This window comes from Leguminivora glycinivorella, chromosome Z (genome assembly GCF_023078275.1).
Source record: "Leguminivora glycinivorella isolate SPB_JAAS2020 chromosome Z, LegGlyc_1.1, whole genome shotgun sequence".
In the NCBI taxonomy this organism is placed as follows: domain Eukaryota; kingdom Metazoa; phylum Arthropoda; class Insecta; order Lepidoptera; family Tortricidae; genus Leguminivora; species Leguminivora glycinivorella.
In genome coordinates, this window is record NC_062998.1 from 1563626 (window position 1) to 1582955 (window position 19330).

Consider the following 19330-nt stretch of genomic DNA (forward strand, 5'->3'; position numbering starts at 1 on the left):
TCGGCTTTGTCTTTAATGAAATAATGTTAATGAGAAGGTACAGACATTTCATTATGTATATAAAATGATTTATGATCGAGTATTCAGAAGTAGTGGTCCATGTAAACAAACACAAACTAAAATTCGTATTAGTGATTTTAAACGATTTTTTTTTTATTTCATTTATTCGTGTTTATCAATTTCAATTACGTACCTAAAATTGTATATTTGTTTACATAACAGGCCACTTCAATGAACACAATTTTATAAAGATTAGTCGAGATTCTTCATTACTAAGCCAATTCGGGCTTATAGTAAAATTTTAATCTAGATTTGTAGAATAATGTTGATGATTTGATGATGTCTTTTACAGTACCAGTCAGATATAAGCTTAAAATATGAGCTTCAGTCCATAGTATTACTTGTTTGATATTTTTAGTGTGATAAAAAGGAATGCTATATAACAATTTTCATGGAAACTTCTGACTACATTTATGAGTAAATAAAAAAAAAATAAGTGAGAATTTTAGGCAAAAAAATATGAACTGAAATCATAGAGGGTATGGGAAGAGTTGTAACTGCAAGTTATTTGTAGCAAAGACCTTTACAGGGGACAGCGGAATCATATTTTTTGCCATACTAAATTGAACCTTATCACTGAGACAGAAAGGTGATCGTATCAGACTAGCGAAAACGGTCCACATGAGAGGGCATTGTTTGGGCTGGTGTCCCTCTCGCACGTGTGGCCAGTGTTAATGAGGTTACCATAGTAGTAGTATTTTTCCTTTATTCGGTTAAGGACAGATTCTGGTTTGGGCAGATTCTGGTTACGGCAGATTCTTTTTAGGACAGATTCGTGTTTGGGCAGAAATTGGGCAGTCGCGACCAAAAACTTTAAGTCGATCAGAACAATCACATTATGCAATTTTATTTTTCATTTTCGTACAAATTGTATGGGGAAAGTTTTCTTCAATTTGTGGATTTTCTAACCGGAAATTTTTTTTTGGTTCCATACTAGCTTTTGATCCTGGATGGAGATAGGATCGAATGGCATAAAAAAAGTTTGTCACAAATTATGTTTTTCTCGCACCCTGTATATTTTTCCAAAATCTGTTAGGCACTGGTCCCACCGCGAGCTAGTAAACTATGAGCTATCGGCTATTTCAAGGGACAAAAGATATATATAATACGTCAATTTAATTTTTTTATTAATTATGTGCCAGAATCATAAGTTGTAGAAATTGTTGGTATACTCTGACCAGCCAAAGCTGCAGTAGAATTTTTTTTTAATTTATGTGCGTCCCAGTTTTTCATTAAAAAAAATCTCGATTCCGAGCTCTCGCTGATTTATTTATACCTATGTGTGCTTACCATGACTTGTATTCGATTGCGACTCTGGCACACACTGGTGGGAGCAAGACGAGCATACTTTCGATTGCCAGAGTCGTAATCGAATACAACTCATGGTAAGCTCACTATACACATGAAATAACAATACACTCCTTTTTTTTGGGCAGTCCTGTAAAAAGTTCTATTAGGGTTCTAGACACTTTTTTCGATGATTGTATTTCTGCCCAAACAAGAATCTGCCATAAAAAGAATCTGCCGTAACCAGAATCTGCCCAAACCAGAATCTGTCCTTAACCGAATAAAGGGTATTTTTATCTGTATATTACTTGACTTTATAACCCCACCATGTAAGCTAAAAATAAGAAGAAAAAGTGCATACTATACGTGTATAAGAATTTTCAATGACATTCCCGCCGCTATTAAGACACTTTCCGATGCCGAGTTTAAGAACAAGTTTAAAAACATATTATGTAATGCATGCTTCTACACGATTGACGAATATTTTAATTATAAGTTTTAGTTGATAACATTTAAAATCCTTTGACATTCAATACTAAGTATAAATTTATGATTTAAATATAATTGTAACGATAACATGCATGCCTTTCAACATTTATTATATAGCACTAAGCATTCGGTGTTTTTAGTCTAATATTCTTAGTTTGTAAGGAAGACATTGCATGTACGCAATTAATATTCACATACATAGCTTTGACATGTAGTGAACATGGAAATTTTCACATGCCCTGTGGCAGAGCATATTAAGGATCTCCAATGTAAACACTTTATAACATCTACTGTGACGCACCATATGTTCTTGTGAATAAACTTTCATTCATTCATTTATACTATTTTAGTGTTATAACCAAACTAGGGTTTCGATATATTTTAAAGAATTGGCAAATAATTATAATGTAATTATTTTGATGCCAATAAATCAAAGATTTGTATAAAATACCTTCAATTGGGTATTAGTAGATTTGGTAGTAACTTTGAATATTGACTGGTGGCCAATGTATGACAGTGATGACGTCACTGAATAATGTTGACATTGTCAGTAAGTGCGAGAGGGACACCAGCCCAAACAATGCCCTCTCATGTGGACGCACTTTTTGACCTAACTACTCATTCTGGTTTAACTGTAATTCTGTGTTTTTAGTGACATCTAGCGTCATTCAGGCGTCAACTAGCGTAAATTATCACGCAAGATGTCACTACAAATAACTTGCATTTACTGATGTATGGAATTACAACTCTTCGCCCTTACTTGTTCCTCTATGACTAAAATCAATCACTAACCGATATTGCCCAGCTTTCAAATTTCATTTTGAACTTATTTTATCACACTACAAAATATCAAAATCACATTATTGTCACGATCTCAATACAAATATCGGTAGAAAAATCCAAATTACACTAAACATCATACGGTATCATTTACAACTCGATCGTATGGCAACCGAATTAGTCATAAAATGTCGAGTACACGCTAAATATTAGGCTTATTGTTCCAAATTTGGACCGGCCATGCGTTAATTCCAATCTGAGAACTATTATAAAACAATATATGTTGTTTAATAGATAATGAGAAAGAAATAAAATACAGGAAATGAGCGAATCAAATATTATACCAGGTGTTTCTAAAACAAACGCCAAAACGAAAAGGCGTGACAGGGCATCACGGGCACTGGTCCCACCGCGAACTAGTAAACTGTGAGCTATCGGCTATAAAAACGAACAAAAGATAATCACTTCTGTGTAAATAAAAGAGACACGGCGATGTTTATAGTTGCTCGCCCAGCGGTGAGCTACAAATAACGCCGTGTCTCTTTTATTTGCACGGGAGTGCTTATCTTTTGATGGTTTTTATAGCCGGTAGCTCATAGCTTACTAGCTCGCGGTTGTTTGCCTTAGCTATCATGTAAGCGAATTTGACCTTAATGAAAATGCCATGGTTTTCGAGATATTAACACTTATTTCTTTTTTTTTCTTTAAACGTCTAATATCTCTAAAAACATGACATTTTCATCAAGGTCTAATAGCTTAATGTGATAATAAATGAGATGTCCTCAACCCTTTTAATTTTAGGGACCGTAGAAAACCCCAAGAAGAGAGAAAAATAGGGTTAAAGCATTAAGTATTAGTAGAAAAGTAGAAATGGTTCTTACATTGGAATGAACTTTTTGAGACCCACGCTTAAAATAGCTAAGTAAGCAGGGATCACGTATATACGGCAGTGAGCGGGCCCCGACTTACAACATCTTAACTAATCGAGCTATACTGAAGAGGACTATGTAGGTAAGTAAACGAGGAACTTGAACAAGACAGTAATATGTTCCATTTATACTGTTTCGGTAGTAAAATTTATATAATTATATCATTACTAGCCTTTGCCCGCGGCTTCGCTCGCGTTAGAAAGAGACAAAAAGTAGCCTATGTCACTCTCCACCCCTTCAACTATCTCCACTTAAAAAATCACGTCAATTCGTCGTTCCGTTTTGCCGTGAAAGACGGACAAACAAACAGACACACACACTTTCGCATTTATAATATTAGTGTGGATTTAGTTTTATCAGAAGTTTGTAGAATTCTGCTCCTAATCGGGTTCTAAAACCAAAGTATTTTTTATACCACGTCCGTGGAAAACATGTATATGGTCCGCCTGAAGGAAAGCAGTCACCGTAACCTATGGACGCCTGCAACTAAATATAAATTTTCAGATCACAACCAAACTAAATATTTAACAATTAACTTCCATTTAATCAACAATTTGTTAATTTAACATTTAATTACTCTACTTAAATATTCTAGAAAACTATAGGAAACATACTGTCAAAATGGCGACACAATTAGTACCGAATAGTAAAGTACTCATAACTTTTGAAACCAACCATAATTCTCTTCAGTGCAACTCATCTTAAATGTATATCCTGTCAACATTACACTAATTGATTATAAAAACAACCTACATACCTAAATTTGAATGAATTTTGTACACTCCTGGCAACACTAAGGGCCTCCTCAAACCTATCGACGCGGTATCGGCTTATCGCTAAAAATAGCTCGTTATAAACATGCGTGTACGGCTGCATTAAGCGACGATGACGCGTAACGGCCCAGCCACGACATTGGTCTAAGCGCGACAGCGGTGAGCGGCAGCCATACGTGCGAATGAAAACTCCCATCGCTGTGTCTCGCTCCAATGTATTTCCATGCCTTAGACAAATGTCGCAGCTGAGCCGTAAGCGTCTTTATGCTAACGAGCGATCTTTGGTCGGCTAGAGCAGAGCCCACGTCGATAGGTTTGGGGAAACCTTAAACGTATATATTAATAGATTATATCGTGTATATAATATCATAGGAATATTGAACTTTGCAGTCCTTTGAACCCCTTTCAGCTGTGACACAAACACCCATAAAGAGTACAACCAAGTCGAGTTAAAATGGCGTTTAAAAGTGACCAAAATGTATTAGTCAATTAATAAAAAGGAAGTTAAAGTATATGTCGAATAGTAATAAAAGTTCACTTTTTTGGCCACTTTTCTTAAAAAATGCGACCTGTCAAATAATTTCTTAGGCATTCTTGGTTGAATATACCAGGAATTAAGCCTTAGATATGCTTCGCCTTATAATGTCATAGACTGATTCAGTCTAAAAGATTCAAACTTGATTCAATAATAAAACCTTAACTAACACTACGTGGAAAATTCCGGAATAAAATTGAGCTTGTATACTTTAAAAATGTCTAAAAAGCTGCTAAGCGCAGCGGGCGTTTTGCCCGTTAGTAAAAATTGCACCAAAAATTCGAGCGATGTAACATATCCAAAGTCCAACGCACAGGGGGTCCCCCAGATCTAGCGTCTCGCGAGCGTAGCGTTGGGCCAACTGTATGGCAAAGCCTGACGAGGCGCCTTTTTCCATGGGGGGGGGGGGGGGGGGGACACACTTAGTTCATACATTTATTATCAATATGTTAAAATCTGTATACGAAAATTACTCGACATTTGATTGTATTGCAAAATTATGATTAACTTCAACTATATTTCTGAAATAGACAAGAGCATAATTTATATAATTTCCCCCTTATTCATAAACGTACACTAAAGTTATCAGGCCGAGTAAGTTCGTTTGTCCCTTTTTATCACACCAATACGTCGGAAAGGGACAAACGAACTTTGTCAATATTGATAACTTTAGTGTACGTTTATGAATCCGGGGTTTGTATTTAAAAGATGATCAATGCTACCCTTTGATTCTCAGTCAAATCAAATTCTGCAAAGTTTTGTACAAGTTCTAAAAACGCTGTAACACTATCATTTTGAACACTATAACCTTATAATTAAGAGTATTACTTAGTTTTCAAAGTCCTGGTTACTTATAAAATAAACTCGGAAACAAACTGAGCATTGAAACCTCCAAACTCTATTTGCATAAAATCAAGACTGAACAAGAGTCTCCCCTTTATCGACTCCGAATCGGTTTTCGTTGACCAACAATCGCTCGTTAGTCGACTAGAATCGATTCCGCGTCGATAGGTTTGGGGAGACCGTTAGTCTTATAACGACATGAGATTATCGAGTTATATTTGACTATTGAACGCGTATTTTCGGTATTTTTATAATTTTTTTAACACTTTCAGTAGTAAACATTAATAGTATTTTATGCAACTGGTGGTTAAAAGAGGTCAAAAAAGGTGAGTGGCGTGGGTAACAATTTGAGGCGAAGCCGAAAATTGTTAATAAAGACGCCACGAGCATTTTTTGACTCAGTTAAACACCGTTGCATACAATACTTTTTCTACGACCAAGCACTTATTTTGAAAGAAAATTATAAATCAACAAATACCTACTTTCAGTCATCTTAGTTATCTAGTGGACCGCCTACCATTTTGAATATGCAGTTTGAGTGCAAACATGAAAATAAAACTGTCTATGGTATGGTTCCTTGAAGCCTGGCCACTAAGACGAATCGAGCCGAGTTGAATCGAGTTCTCATACATTCGAATGCGATTCGACGCGTCGCCAATGAACGCAGCAGAAAACGAAGCAGTCTCGAGTCTCGACTCTGCGAATTGGTTTGTTAAGTTGGTAGCAATGTATTTACTGAACTGTAACAGCTATTTCGTGCTACTTCTACTAAATGTTTTCAGGGTATAGACTAGATAGACTTGTACTGACATCTTTTATGTAGGGTTTTTAAGTTCTATGCACGACCTTGTAACTCACGAATAACAGTACGGGAGTAGAAAAAATCAAAAATGTACCTTGGACTTTGGATAAGTTTTACATATATATATCGTACCTTGCAATACTAAAGGTATATTAAAATTAACAGATACTTTACAGGGTGTATCTGATACACCTTGTTTACACAACAGGTACAGTTTATACAGGGTGTACCTCGTTAGGATGTACCTCAAGTTTATACAGGCTGTACCTCGAGGTTACACAAGGTGTACCTCAAGTTGATACAGGGTGTACCTGAAGTTTATATAGGGTGTACCTCAAGTTAATACAGGGTGTACCTCGAGGTTATACAGGGTGTACCCCGGAGTGGACACGGGCGCGTCACACGCCGACGAAAGAGACCGAGGGTCTGGCTGGTTGTCACGCACGCGAGGGCTTCTCACTCAGCTGTTTTGAGTACTCCGCTATGAATTCCCTGGAATGATAAAAAGTAAATTGAATAGGTTGGCTCAGGAGCGACATCTAATGAGCACTTCTAATAGACAAACACATCGTCTCTACTCAAAAGATATTGTTACTTGCCTGTGATTTTAAATCAGCCTCAGGCACTTGAGTGTTCATCATTTTTGTGTTGTTGCAATTTAATATCACGTAACGAGGCATTTTTTGTTTTTGTTGACTTCAACTGACAAAAATTGACGCCCGAAAGCAGCAAGCTGCGATTAAAGACGGACAACTCAGTTAATTATACTGAGTTTATTTGACACGCGAAGTAGATACGTTTGCTTGACCTATGGTATATATGACATCTGTGCGTCTGCAACTCCAGAGGTAGACCCTCTAGTTATACGGAGACCCTCTAGTTGTACCCTTTAGTGTTTTCCTGTATATAATGGGGTCCATGTTCCGAGCTAGCATGCCACCAGTCGGCAATGTTGGATCTTCTAACCGCTAGTGTGTACCCTGTAGTTACACAGGGTGTACCCTGTAGTTACACAGGGTGTACCCTGTAGTTACACAGGGTGTACCCTGAAGTTATACAGCGTGTACCCTTTATTGTTTTACCTGTATATAATGGGGTCCATGTTCCGAGCCAGCATGTATAGTAGCCACCAGTCACCAACGTCGGATCTCCTGCTGACGGCGGCGGCGGTTTCCATCGCTATGGAGCGCGAACGGGCGTGTAAGAGGCGCGGTCGGATCGATGGCACGAAGATGATTATTAATCTGTTGAAGATAAGATAAATTAAATAAATGTAAATCGTCACTACTTTGAAAAAAACTTGTATCTTCTGTCAATGAAAAGAAAAATGTAGTAAGTATGTATGGAATGCATGTAGACTTACTGCGTTTTAACTTTGAGGAGCAGTGTGATATACGAGATTATTTCAAAGTAGTGACGAAATATTGTCGGGATATCATACACAGATCAACCTAGCCCCAAACTAAGCAAAGCGTGCGTATGAGTGCTAGGCGACGATATATATAGCCCGGTAATCTTCAAATCTAGGGTGAACAGGCATCTTCTGGGCGAGCTCACTCCATCGCCACGTCTTTGTCTTTAGCTAGTCTGTGGCCGAGAGTTAGCCCATTTATAATTAAAAAAAAAACAACTTATATAGATAAATACAAACCTATATACATAGGAAGCATCCACGACTCAGGAACAAATATCTGTGCTCATCACACAAATAAATGCCCTTACAAGAATTCGAACACAGGATCGAGGCTTAGCAGGGTCACTATCGACTAAGCCAAACCGGTCTGACCAGAAGTTTGTATATACTACCTAAATCAGTCTATAGTCACACCTCGGACAATAGCGATCAAATATATGAAAGAAAGCGCGTTCCTACGCACAGTCTAAGCTCGTGTAGGCGAACGCGTACCATGCTTGTATAAGTGAGATATAACAGGTCGACTGGTCGCGTTATTAACAGGCGATAACTGAGAGGTAACCGAGAACGGGCGGGGCGTTTTCAGCGGAGAGCTGTGGCCATACTGTACGATAGTACTCTTTATCATACTGTGCTCACAGTTACCGCCTGTCAAGAACGCGACCAGTCGAGTTATCATATCTCAGTCATACAAGCATGGTACGCGTTCACCTACACGAGCTTAGACTGTGTGCTAGGAACGCGCCTCTTTCATATATTTGATCGCCAGTGTCCGAGGTGTGCTGTGAGGTAACCGAGAGGGGGTGGGCGGTACTTTCAGCAGGGAGCGGGAGTGGCTATAGTACTTTTTATTATACTGTAGTTTACCTGTATACTATCAGCATGGAGAGTAGTACAGCCAGTATGATGTACCAGAACCACAGGAACACATATGTCTTCTCGTTCACTATGTTCAGTGGCAACACACATAGACTGTCGTGTGTCTGCAAACTGCCTGAGGCACCGTATTTGTGGAACGTGCACTTTGTGACCCGAGGGAAGATGTAGATCATTGGGTCGAATCTGGAATTGAAAATTAGATGTGGTCAAGTATGGATTTGACCGCGGCTTCGCACGCGTTAGAAAGAGACAAAAAGTAGCCTATGTCACTCTCTATCCCTTGAACTATCTCCACTTAAAGAATCACGCCAATTCGTCGCTCCGCTTTGCCGTGAAAGACGGACAAACAAACGGACACACACACTTTCCCATTTATAACATTAGTATGGATAATCTTGAGGGATATTTCACTATAGTGACAATAGGCTAGTTTCCTACTAGTCAAATCAGCTTCTTTTTAAGAACTGTCAATAAATACTTTTTTCATTTCATTTTTGATTTTCATTTCATTTTTTTTCACTGTCAAAACGATTTGCTAATATGGAATTACTATGAAATACTGAGGAGTGACGTCACGGTCAGTTCATTTAAGTACTTTTCTCTTTGACTTATTAAATAGAAATTATGTTTAAACATAACTTACTGTCCATATTTTTCTTCTAATTATGTGGTGCTTTATTTCGTGCACTGCATAAAATATTTTATTTTAAGTATAGGAAACTAGCCTACTGTCGGCCAAGAGTGACAACGCCGTACACTCAACCAATTGGAACCCTAGGGCACTCTACAACCATGTCAAAATGACAAGCAGTAAGAGATTTCTTACAATCTGATTTATAACGTCACTATGACATAGTTCTACAGTGGTCTAGGGTTCCAATTGGTTGACTGTACATTGCCTGTTCAACAAAGAAATATTGATGTTGAGTAGTAGTCTTACTTATCAATAGAGAGCGGATTTCTGGTAGCGATTTAAATATTTATATGGATATGACTCGCATAATTAATTATTTTTTCTGCACACAAAAAAATATCGAAACATAAAAGTAAAACCCCTTTTGGATGCTTTTGTGAATATTGAGCAAAGATTATGATAATAAAATGTTTGTACATTTTTTAAATAGTTTATTTATTCTTGTGCTTTAATATTTCTTCTGCGCTTTTCACAGTAATAACCTAACCACAAAATTAAAATTTTGAAAGAACCCCTGACCGCGACCTGTTTTCATTTCGTCCGCGACCCGTGGACCGATTTTCATGAAACATGGCTAAGAACACTCCCGACTTACTCAGCTTTCAGACAAAAAAAAACTAAATCCAAATCGGTTCATCCGTTCGGGAGCTACGACGCCACAGACACGTCAAACGTATAACACCCCGTCGTTTTTGCGTCGGGGATTAAAAACTTGTATTCACAATTCAAATAATAGAAAAATGTAAATAATTTGCTTCCTGTATACAAACTCCTTTATTTAGAAAACAAAACTTTTCTTTAAATATACTTTGTTGCAAAAATATCATTAATTTAATCTTATTATTCAGCGAAGTTTGTGGTGTGCGATGTAATATGACATAACCACATGACATGTATTTAAATAATTGCACTAGTCATATCCATATTAATATTTAAATCGCTACATGAAATCCGCTCTCTACTTATCAACCCAGAAATAGACATAGAATTGTCAGCGTCAATGTCACTGACTTGAGTCAATTCGTATGCAATAGGGAACTTGACTGTAGGTACTTAAAATATTTTATACCATGCACGAAATAAAGCATCAGATTAATATAAGAAAAACATGGATAGAAGTTATTTTTAATTCCAATTTATATTTAATAAGTCAGATAGAAATATATAAAGTAACTGAGTCGACTGTGACGTCACTCAATTCCATTACACATTTATTCCATATTAGCAAGACGTTGAAATTCGTTTTGACAGTTCTTAAAAAGAAGCTGATTTGACTAGGAGTCAAGTAGCCTATATGAATAAACACTTAAATCTGTTTTGCAACATTCGCTATTGGCTTCGTGCGAAGTGTATGGAGGGGGTAAGCAAAGCGATCGCAGTGCTTGCGGTGGTCAAAATCGACACTGATTGTGGTTAGTCACTGTCAAACTCATAAAATATAATACAATGTGTAATGTTTGATATGGGGCACCAATGTTGTTTCGTTGTTAATTGTAAAAATAGTCGTTACACGTTCTATGCGTTTCTTAGAGTAGGTACACTGGAAATTGGATCAAAGAACTAAATGGATAGCTACTGTGAAAAGAAAACTTAAGTGACATGTCAAAACAAAACATTATAATAAATTATATTTAAGCTTTATTTACCTAATATTGTTCAATACGCTGTTAGTATTTTTGCTACCGTAAAAGATTATGCTTAAAGATTCAGGCCTAGCCTGGGAATAGGCCCGTGTCGGATATTTCTGCGGCCGCGGACATAACTAGGTACTTACGTTTAGATTTGTTTTATATGGCATTAACGGGACGCAGGTTTAGTGAATACCATATCACTCGCTCGTAGAACTTCTACCATTACTCCTATGTTCTTCAAGATTCCTTATATGCCCTGCCAGCACCAATTTATTGCCTCTTTCTGTGGTCTGGGGTTGGAAGTTTATACCGCGAGTAATGCTTTGGAAACTGATTTTTATTATTATATCCATGTTTTTATAATCTATCTACCTAAATTACACTTGAAATAGTAGCTCTTGTTATTCGATTTATTTAAAATTATCGAAAAATCGTTAAAATATATGTTTGTTTACATGTCAAGTTTTGACATTTTCCACTTCAAGTTCACATGGTAGTGGGCGTAATTGTCGTGCACGTAGCCAATAGACCCACGTCAAAAAATGATGCAGTCATAAATTTATACATTATGTCAGTAAATAAGCAATGGCTTAGACAAATACTACATAGATAATTCTCTACATCAAATTGCATGGTGTGAAGTCATGTAGCGGACTTACCAGTACCGCTACTCGACACTAGATGTCGCAAGTGTCGCAAAAATAATTTCCTAGTATTAAATGCTGACTTAGTGGAAGATAAGTTTTGTTTAGATTTAATAATGTATTATTAGTTGATAATTTTATCACATAAAATGACAAACATGCGACTTCTACAAACAACATAATATGTACCTACAACAAAAAGATAAGCATAAAAAATATACTATGTTGTCATCATTAACATCGAATTATAGGAAAGCGTAAATTCGCAAGTAAAGCAGAAAATTTCGCTATTTAAAACTAGTAATAATAAAATCGCAATGCAGGATCTTAAATCACACAAATAATACAGAAACAATACAATAAGCGTGGAAATTATGTTAAATCCAAATCGATCGAATACCTTTCGGGCTTGATTGAAAGTTGGTCCTTATGAGTTTATAAAATATTTACATTTCCTCTATTTGCACCTTCAGTCTTATCAAACTGATTTTCCAACCAAGGATTATTGATATAGGATTTACATACTTCATACTAAGAATTGTACCTCGATATTTAAGCGCCACCTATGAAATACATATCATAACTACACTGACGATGCATACAATTATGTTTTTTTTTAAAAGTGTATTGACGTGATATCATGATTTTAAAATAAAGAAATATGTAATTTGTTCTTCTAAAACAAAAACACGGTGTACTAAAGGCCGTACCTCAACTCCTGAGGCACATCGCTGTAACCCAGGACCCTGGTGCCGTAGGTGAAGAACTCCCCGCCGAGGAAGCTGTCCATCAGCCACATCTGCACCAGGATGTTGATGAGGCAGAGCAACTCGCAGCCGAAGTAGCGGAGGGCGTACATCTTGTGCTCCTGGAAAGTGAAAAGATTGTTAAAGTTTTATCACAGATTAATAATAAGTTACTAACGTAACAGATACTTCCCTTCCCCGCAAAACGACAAATACCTACGCTTTATTTACCTAAACTTTCTAGCGGTCAAGAATAATTAACTTAACGGCTTTGACTAAACGGAGCATTTCAAGCGCACAACGCTCGACGACTGCGGCCGGTGTGATAATAGGTTAGGGTCGCCGCGCCGGTCGGTCGGTCCAATGAAATAAAATGCGAAAATATTTTATGACTTACTTTTATAAAATGGTCATTTACTTTTTTACCTTCCCTAAACTTTAGGTAGGTATACATCACCTATGGTATGCGCCATGGCAATGTAATGTGTACCTATTTTAAGTACAGTCAGGTGCATAGGTAAATATTTATAAATAGAATCTGTTCGGAAAGTCAAGAGTCGTGAAATGTATGGGGTCCAATACATTACACGACTCTTGACTTTCCGAACAGTTTCTAGCATAGGTAAATATCCTTAATTATAAAATTAACTTATTGAAATTTGCAAAGTATCAGAATAATCTGCAATGTATTTTAACCTGAGATTTTAACCATAGGTATTCTTTGTATTTATGTGTAGGCTTGGAAGTAATATGCAGATTGTATATTCAGTTACTGTTTACATACAAATACATATATTTTTATTCAAATTAATACCTATTTGTATACATATACGTGAACGTTTGTATTCACATCAATGCAAGCTCTGTCTACCCCGCAAGGGATATAGACGTGATTATATGTATGTATGTTTTCACTAATATCCACCGTTACCTATATTATAAAACAGAAGCAAAAAAGATCACTAGTACTAATAAATTACTACTTAATACTCAGAAAAACAATACGTGCCGCGCGACTACACAGGCGGGCGTTTCGCGGCCCTCTGCCACTACACTTGTTAATGTTTCTGAGACCAATGGTAGGGGAAAAAATTATATGGGATAGGTAAGTAAACAGGTAATTTTTCTTTTTTTTGTATTTTAATTTAGTTTATTCGGATGTATTTTTACCCTCCGACGCAAGAACGACGGGGTGTTATAAATTTGACGTCTGCTGTCTGTCTGTCTGTGTGTGTGTCTGTCTGTGGCATCGTAGCTCCCGAACGGATGAACCGATTTAGATTTAGTTTTTTTTTGTCTGAAAGCTCAGTTAGTCGGGAGTGTTCTTAGCCATGTTTCATGAAAATCAGTCTACTATGTCGCGGTCGGGGGAAAATCGGTCTACTATGTTTTTCAAAATTTAAATTTTGTGGGTAGGAAATTATTTAAAACGTATAATTATATTATTCGTAAAACTGTCATTTAAATGAATTCAGAGCCAAGATTACATCTAGGGAATGCAATCTCGACGAGATTGGGGCCCAGGCGTGATCTCGGGAATTCATGAAACCAATCTCGCGAGATCTCGCCAATTTCGAGATCTCGCGAGATTGGCCGGTTTGTGGGTTTATTCTTGTAAATAATCACAATATAGCAATGAATAAAGATAAAAGATAAAGATAAGATAAAAATCATTTATTGTATAAACCATTCTACATATGGCGCCTTAACCTACGTTACAAGAACAACTTACTCTCTAAACATTTAAGGTACTAGATACTGATTACACCTAAAACCAGTTACACAAAGATAAACGCAAAAATAGATGGTGCATCAGTAGAACAAAAAAAAATAAACAGGGATTGTGGAAGAAACATTGGCGCCTGTGTAGTGGCAACAAAAGGACGCCACTCAGCATATGCTATGATATGAGTACCACAGCGCTGGTCTTCCGTAGCGCCCCGGGTTGAGGGGTAGCTTTAGAACTATTACCTAGGTAATGGCAAATCTATAATATTGCAGAGCACAAGAACACAGATATTGAGGGGAACAGTTGTAGTTGGAAATATGCATACACAAAGATACTAGTTATCGAAACAGTTAAGGGCAGGTTTATATAAATTTTGAGATACTGACGTGACGGTTAGGGTTTAACTTTTATGTACCATTATTATTATGTATAAAAGATATATTAAAATAATATTTAATTATAATTGAAACTGTATATTTTGGTTTAATGAGGCAATAGAAAATACGTATAATATTATATTAATAAGAATCCACGGAACGCAGCGAGCACGGCATCTGCAGACTAAAAAGATATTTTTTAAATTTTAATTTAAAAGTGAATATAGACGTGGCATTACGAATAGGAGGAGGTATGTTGTTCCAGCATTTCGTAGCAGAGTAACGAAAACTGCCACGAAATGCTGCTGCACTGCCGTGTCTCGGACAGATTAGTCGAGTAGCTTCTCTGGTCGGGCGGGTGGAAAACTTTAATTTATTGTAGAGATACGGAGGTTGTTGATAATGGATCACACCGAAAAGCAGACAAGCAAAGTGCAAAGAACGTCGTGCATCCATTTTCAACATCTTACCGCTATTGAGATAGGGAGTGACATGTGTTCGGGGAGGGATGGGGAAGCAGAAACGGGCGCAGGCGTTTTGAATGCGTTGAAGAAGAGTTTTAGAGCGAGCCAGTAGGCAACCGTTGATTACTGTGTCGACATAATTAAGACGTGATAATACTAGTGTATCACATAATTGTATCCTAAGGTCTACACTAAGATGTTCGCGCACCTGGTACAGGACTCGTAGTCTATAAAAACAGCTTTTAGCTACTTCAAGAACATGTCTTTCAAATCGAAGCTGTTCGTCCACAAGCAACCCGAGATTACGTGCTATGGTGACTCGTTCAAGAGGATCCTTACCGAGGAGTACTTCAGGGCCCAAACTGGTAACTTTTTGAACTTGACCTTTAGTACCGAGCACTATAAATTTAGACTTTGTGGGGTTGAGTACTAAATCACAGTGTTCAGACCAGTCTACAATACGTGCAAGATCTTGATTCAGTAACTCAACAGCAGGCTGAGTCTCCTGAGGGAGAAATGTTTTGTACATTTGCAGATCATCTGCGTACATATGGAAATTGCAATTGTGTATGCAACTTGAGATGTCCGCCACATATAAAATAAACAATATCGGTCCCAAAATCGATCCCTGAGGGACTCCGCAATTCACAAAGGTATTTTGAGAGAAATCTGTTAATCCGGAAGAATTACGTAGCCCTACTCTTTGAGAACGACCAGAGAGGTAACTATCAAACCACTTTATTGTTCCCTCATCAAAGCCATAGTACGCAAGTTTGGACAAAAGCAGCGAGATATTTATTGTGTCGAAGGCACGCCAAAAGTCCAGAAGGACTAGGATAGACGCTTCTCCTTTATCTTGTGCCGTGAGTACATCATCTATGACGTCCAAAAGGGCTGTGGCGGTACTACGCGCTTTTCGAAATCCAGACTGCTTATTCGGTAATATATTATTAGTCTCTAAGAATGCAGTCAACTGTTGGCAGACTATCTTTTCCAATACTTTTGACAAGGAACAGAGGATACTGATTGGCCTGAGGTCCTTTACCTCTGTAGGCTCTGGTGTTTTAGGTATTGGCTTAACTATTGCTGATTTCCAGTTGTCTGGGAAAGTACCAGTAATAATGGATTGATTTATCATTTTAGTGATAATATTTAATGTTCTGGGTAATGTGAGATCAATCATGTTTAATGTGATGTCATCAGTGCCAACCGCGTTACTCGTAAAAGACTGAATGACTTTGAGAACAGCATATTCATCGACAGGTTTTAATCTGAAACTACTGGAGCCAAATCTATGGAACTCATAGTATGTTAGACTGGAGATGGAGACGCCTCTACCCCCAGGTAAGTTAAGAAAGTGATTATTGATTTGATCTGGATTGTTGAAGCTAGATGGTAAATCATTGCTTTTTTTAAAGTTAGCTATGTTACTTTTAATGTTTTGCCAGAGCAGCCGGGGATTTTTTTCATTATCAGTTATACGGGTTTTAAAAAAGGCTGACTTTTCAGTATAAAGGGCAGCACTAACTATGCTTTTTAAGTCCTTATAATACTGTTTGTGTGTGTCGAGGCCTGAATTACGATATCTTGCGTATGCTTCATCACGGAGTCTCATCATTTCTCTTACCGTAAAAGTGATCCACGGATGAGATTGTTTTTTAATAAGGGATCTCTTAAAAGGCGCGTGAAGTTCGAAAAGCCGTAAAATAGACACATTAAAATGGCAAACGGTGTCATTGACGTTGTCACAAACCAAACGTTCCCAGTTAATAGATTCAAGGTCAGCATGGAATCTTGGCATATCGATATCATTAAGCGGTCTGTACACTACCCATTTTGGGAGAGGTTTGGGTTTCTTAATGCGGAGTTCGGTGGTTATAAACGCATGGCTACTCAGATCGGGTATGTGATTCACTGTTACATTGCTTATTTTTGTATTTGAACAAATCAGATCAATGAGAGTCTCCGAATGATCGGTAAAGTGGGTCGGTTGATTAACGAATTGTGATAGTTGTACAGTTGTCAAGAAATCTGATAACTTAAGTGTATTAGGATCGTGCGATCGTAAAGTATTAATATTAAAGTCCCCTAGCAGTACGATATGGTCATATGATGATAGGGAACATATTGACTCAGATAGTGCATCCAGGAAAATGTCTACTCCCTGCCATGGGGGCCTATACGCGGTACCAATGGCAATTTTAGTACTATTAAGTTTGATGCCTAGCCACATTTGTTCAACAGAGGGAGTCATAGGTGTTGTAATTACACGCGTGCGAATATCCTTACTTATGTAGAAGCCTACACCCCCACCGCGTGTGCGCTGGCCGGGCGGGCGCGGCGCGTGCCGCAGTCGGTAGCCAGCCGGGGCCGGCGCGCGCGCCTCCTCGCCGGCGCGCAGCCAGGTCTCATTAATGGCTAGGATATCTACAGCATGACGGTTCAAGGCCACTAGAAACTCATCATGGCGGGTCCCTAGCGACCCGGCGTTCAATAAGCCTATTTTAAGATTTTTATTTTTAATGAATTCAATAACATAAGCAAACACTAACTGGCAAAACAGACAATTAATGAGTAACTGTTTTAGAACACTCATATGGCGGCGTTCAATGGTTAATAAATGCATTTTAAATTTTATGCCACTACTACTGATTTTTAATGTTGTTACATTGTTGTGATTTTGTTGGTGATTTTTTTGGGAGTATAATTGAAGGAAATTACGTAGAAGTATAAAATAATAAATATCATGCAGTTTATATAAATACTTATTTAATTCGTAATACACATATAGGTCGTACATGAAAATAAATAACCGGTTTAAAAAATATTTATGGGTACATAAGTATAAAAATAGTTGTAATTTTCTAACCGTCAGAATCTTACTATTAAAAGAGTTAACAATATCAAGTACACATATGATAGTTACAGCACGAGCATACAAGTATAATAATTTTGTTTGTATTTTACAAATTTTCAGAGATTTTGTGGTATCACTAGCTATATTATTATTGTAAGTTCTAGGACTTGAAAAAATTACAATATGTATATAAGCAGATATGTATAACATTTCGGTATGCATTTTTCTTATTATTTGAGACTTAATATTATAAAGAAATACAGTCATACATAATATAATGATTGTTACAATGCTTGAAATATCACAACTACACCTATTTACTAGCCGATGGGGCGGCGGGGGCCACGCCAAAAACACGGGTAACGTCCTTCTCCGTTTTAATAGGCACAGCTTTACTTTCGCTGCTATCGGACCTCCTGGCGTAGATACGTCCATCTCTCGTCCAGACGTACCTCCAATTTGCAGCATTGGCAGCCTGTCGAGCCTGCCAGAAGATGATCCGGTTTGTTTTTGTAAGCCGCTCGTTGACGAAAAGTTTACTAGGTATGTGATCAGGCGGGCCGATGTCCCGGGAGTCCAGACCGCGGCGGCTGCGTGCACTCGTCAGTAGTTCGTCTCGGAGCGCTCTGCGAGTGAACCGCACGACGAGTGGCCGCGGGCGTGGCCCGGTGCTGTTGTTTTTAGTTAGGTCATGATGTGTACTGGTTAACGCGCTCTCACTGTTGGACACTCTGTTGTCCTGGCGGGTTCTTCCACTTTCAGTACCGTTCGCTCGAGGCAGGCCAACACGATTTGCACTAACAATGTCTCGATCGTCAAAGTTCAGGCCTAATTTAAGCGCAATGGTTTGAACTAAATGAATAGTGGACTCTGATCTATGCTCCGGAACCCCGCTTATTTCAACATCATTGAGGAGTAATGCTTGATCTCTCTCGTTGATCTCTAACTTCAGTTGCTCAACGGTCTCGTGCAGTACTGAGGTTTCTTGCATTTCGCTGCAACTATTTTTCATGGCAAGCAGTTCAGCGTTTAGACGTGAATTTTCCGACGACAGTTCTCTAACCTTTATATCCAACGATGAGAGGTCGGCTCCAAAGCATGAGATTTGTCTTTCTAAACAGTCAGTGGTGGCAGAAAATTCTTGTTTTATTTTGTCAATAGCTGAATTAACTTCTTTTTTTATTTCAAGAAAAATTTCCTGTTTTGTTGTCATCAATTTAGTATGGATGGCCGCCAGGTCCTTATGAACTAACCCTAATTTCTCGTCCAGCATAGTGGATAGGGAATTGCACAAAAAATTCTGGATGCTGGCCTCCATAGGGTTGTGACTATTGCACAATGAATTATCGACCCGACTTTGATCCTCTTTCGGCGAGTCGTCACAAATAGACATATTT

The 19330-nt window shown here is 37.8% G+C and overlaps 1 protein-coding gene across 1 annotated transcript in view; it reads right to left on the reverse strand.

Annotated features, from left to right (window-relative positions):
* Nucleotides 1-6530: 6530 nt before the first annotated feature.
* LOC125240856 (innexin inx1) overlaps nucleotides 6531-19330 on the reverse strand; it is an 80516-nt gene continuing 67716 nt past the window's right edge. Inside the window, exons 5-8 of the mRNA XM_048148997.1 lie at nucleotides 12471-12628; nucleotides 8780-8974; nucleotides 7581-7742; nucleotides 6531-6990 (exon numbers count right to left, since the gene is read on the reverse strand). Of these exons, the coding sequence (XP_048004954.1) occupies nucleotides 6936-6990; nucleotides 7581-7742; nucleotides 8780-8974; nucleotides 12471-12628 (570 nt within the window). The 3' untranslated portion in view covers nucleotides 6531-6935. The remainder of the gene's footprint in view (nucleotides 6991-7580; nucleotides 7743-8779; nucleotides 8975-12470; nucleotides 12629-19330) is intronic.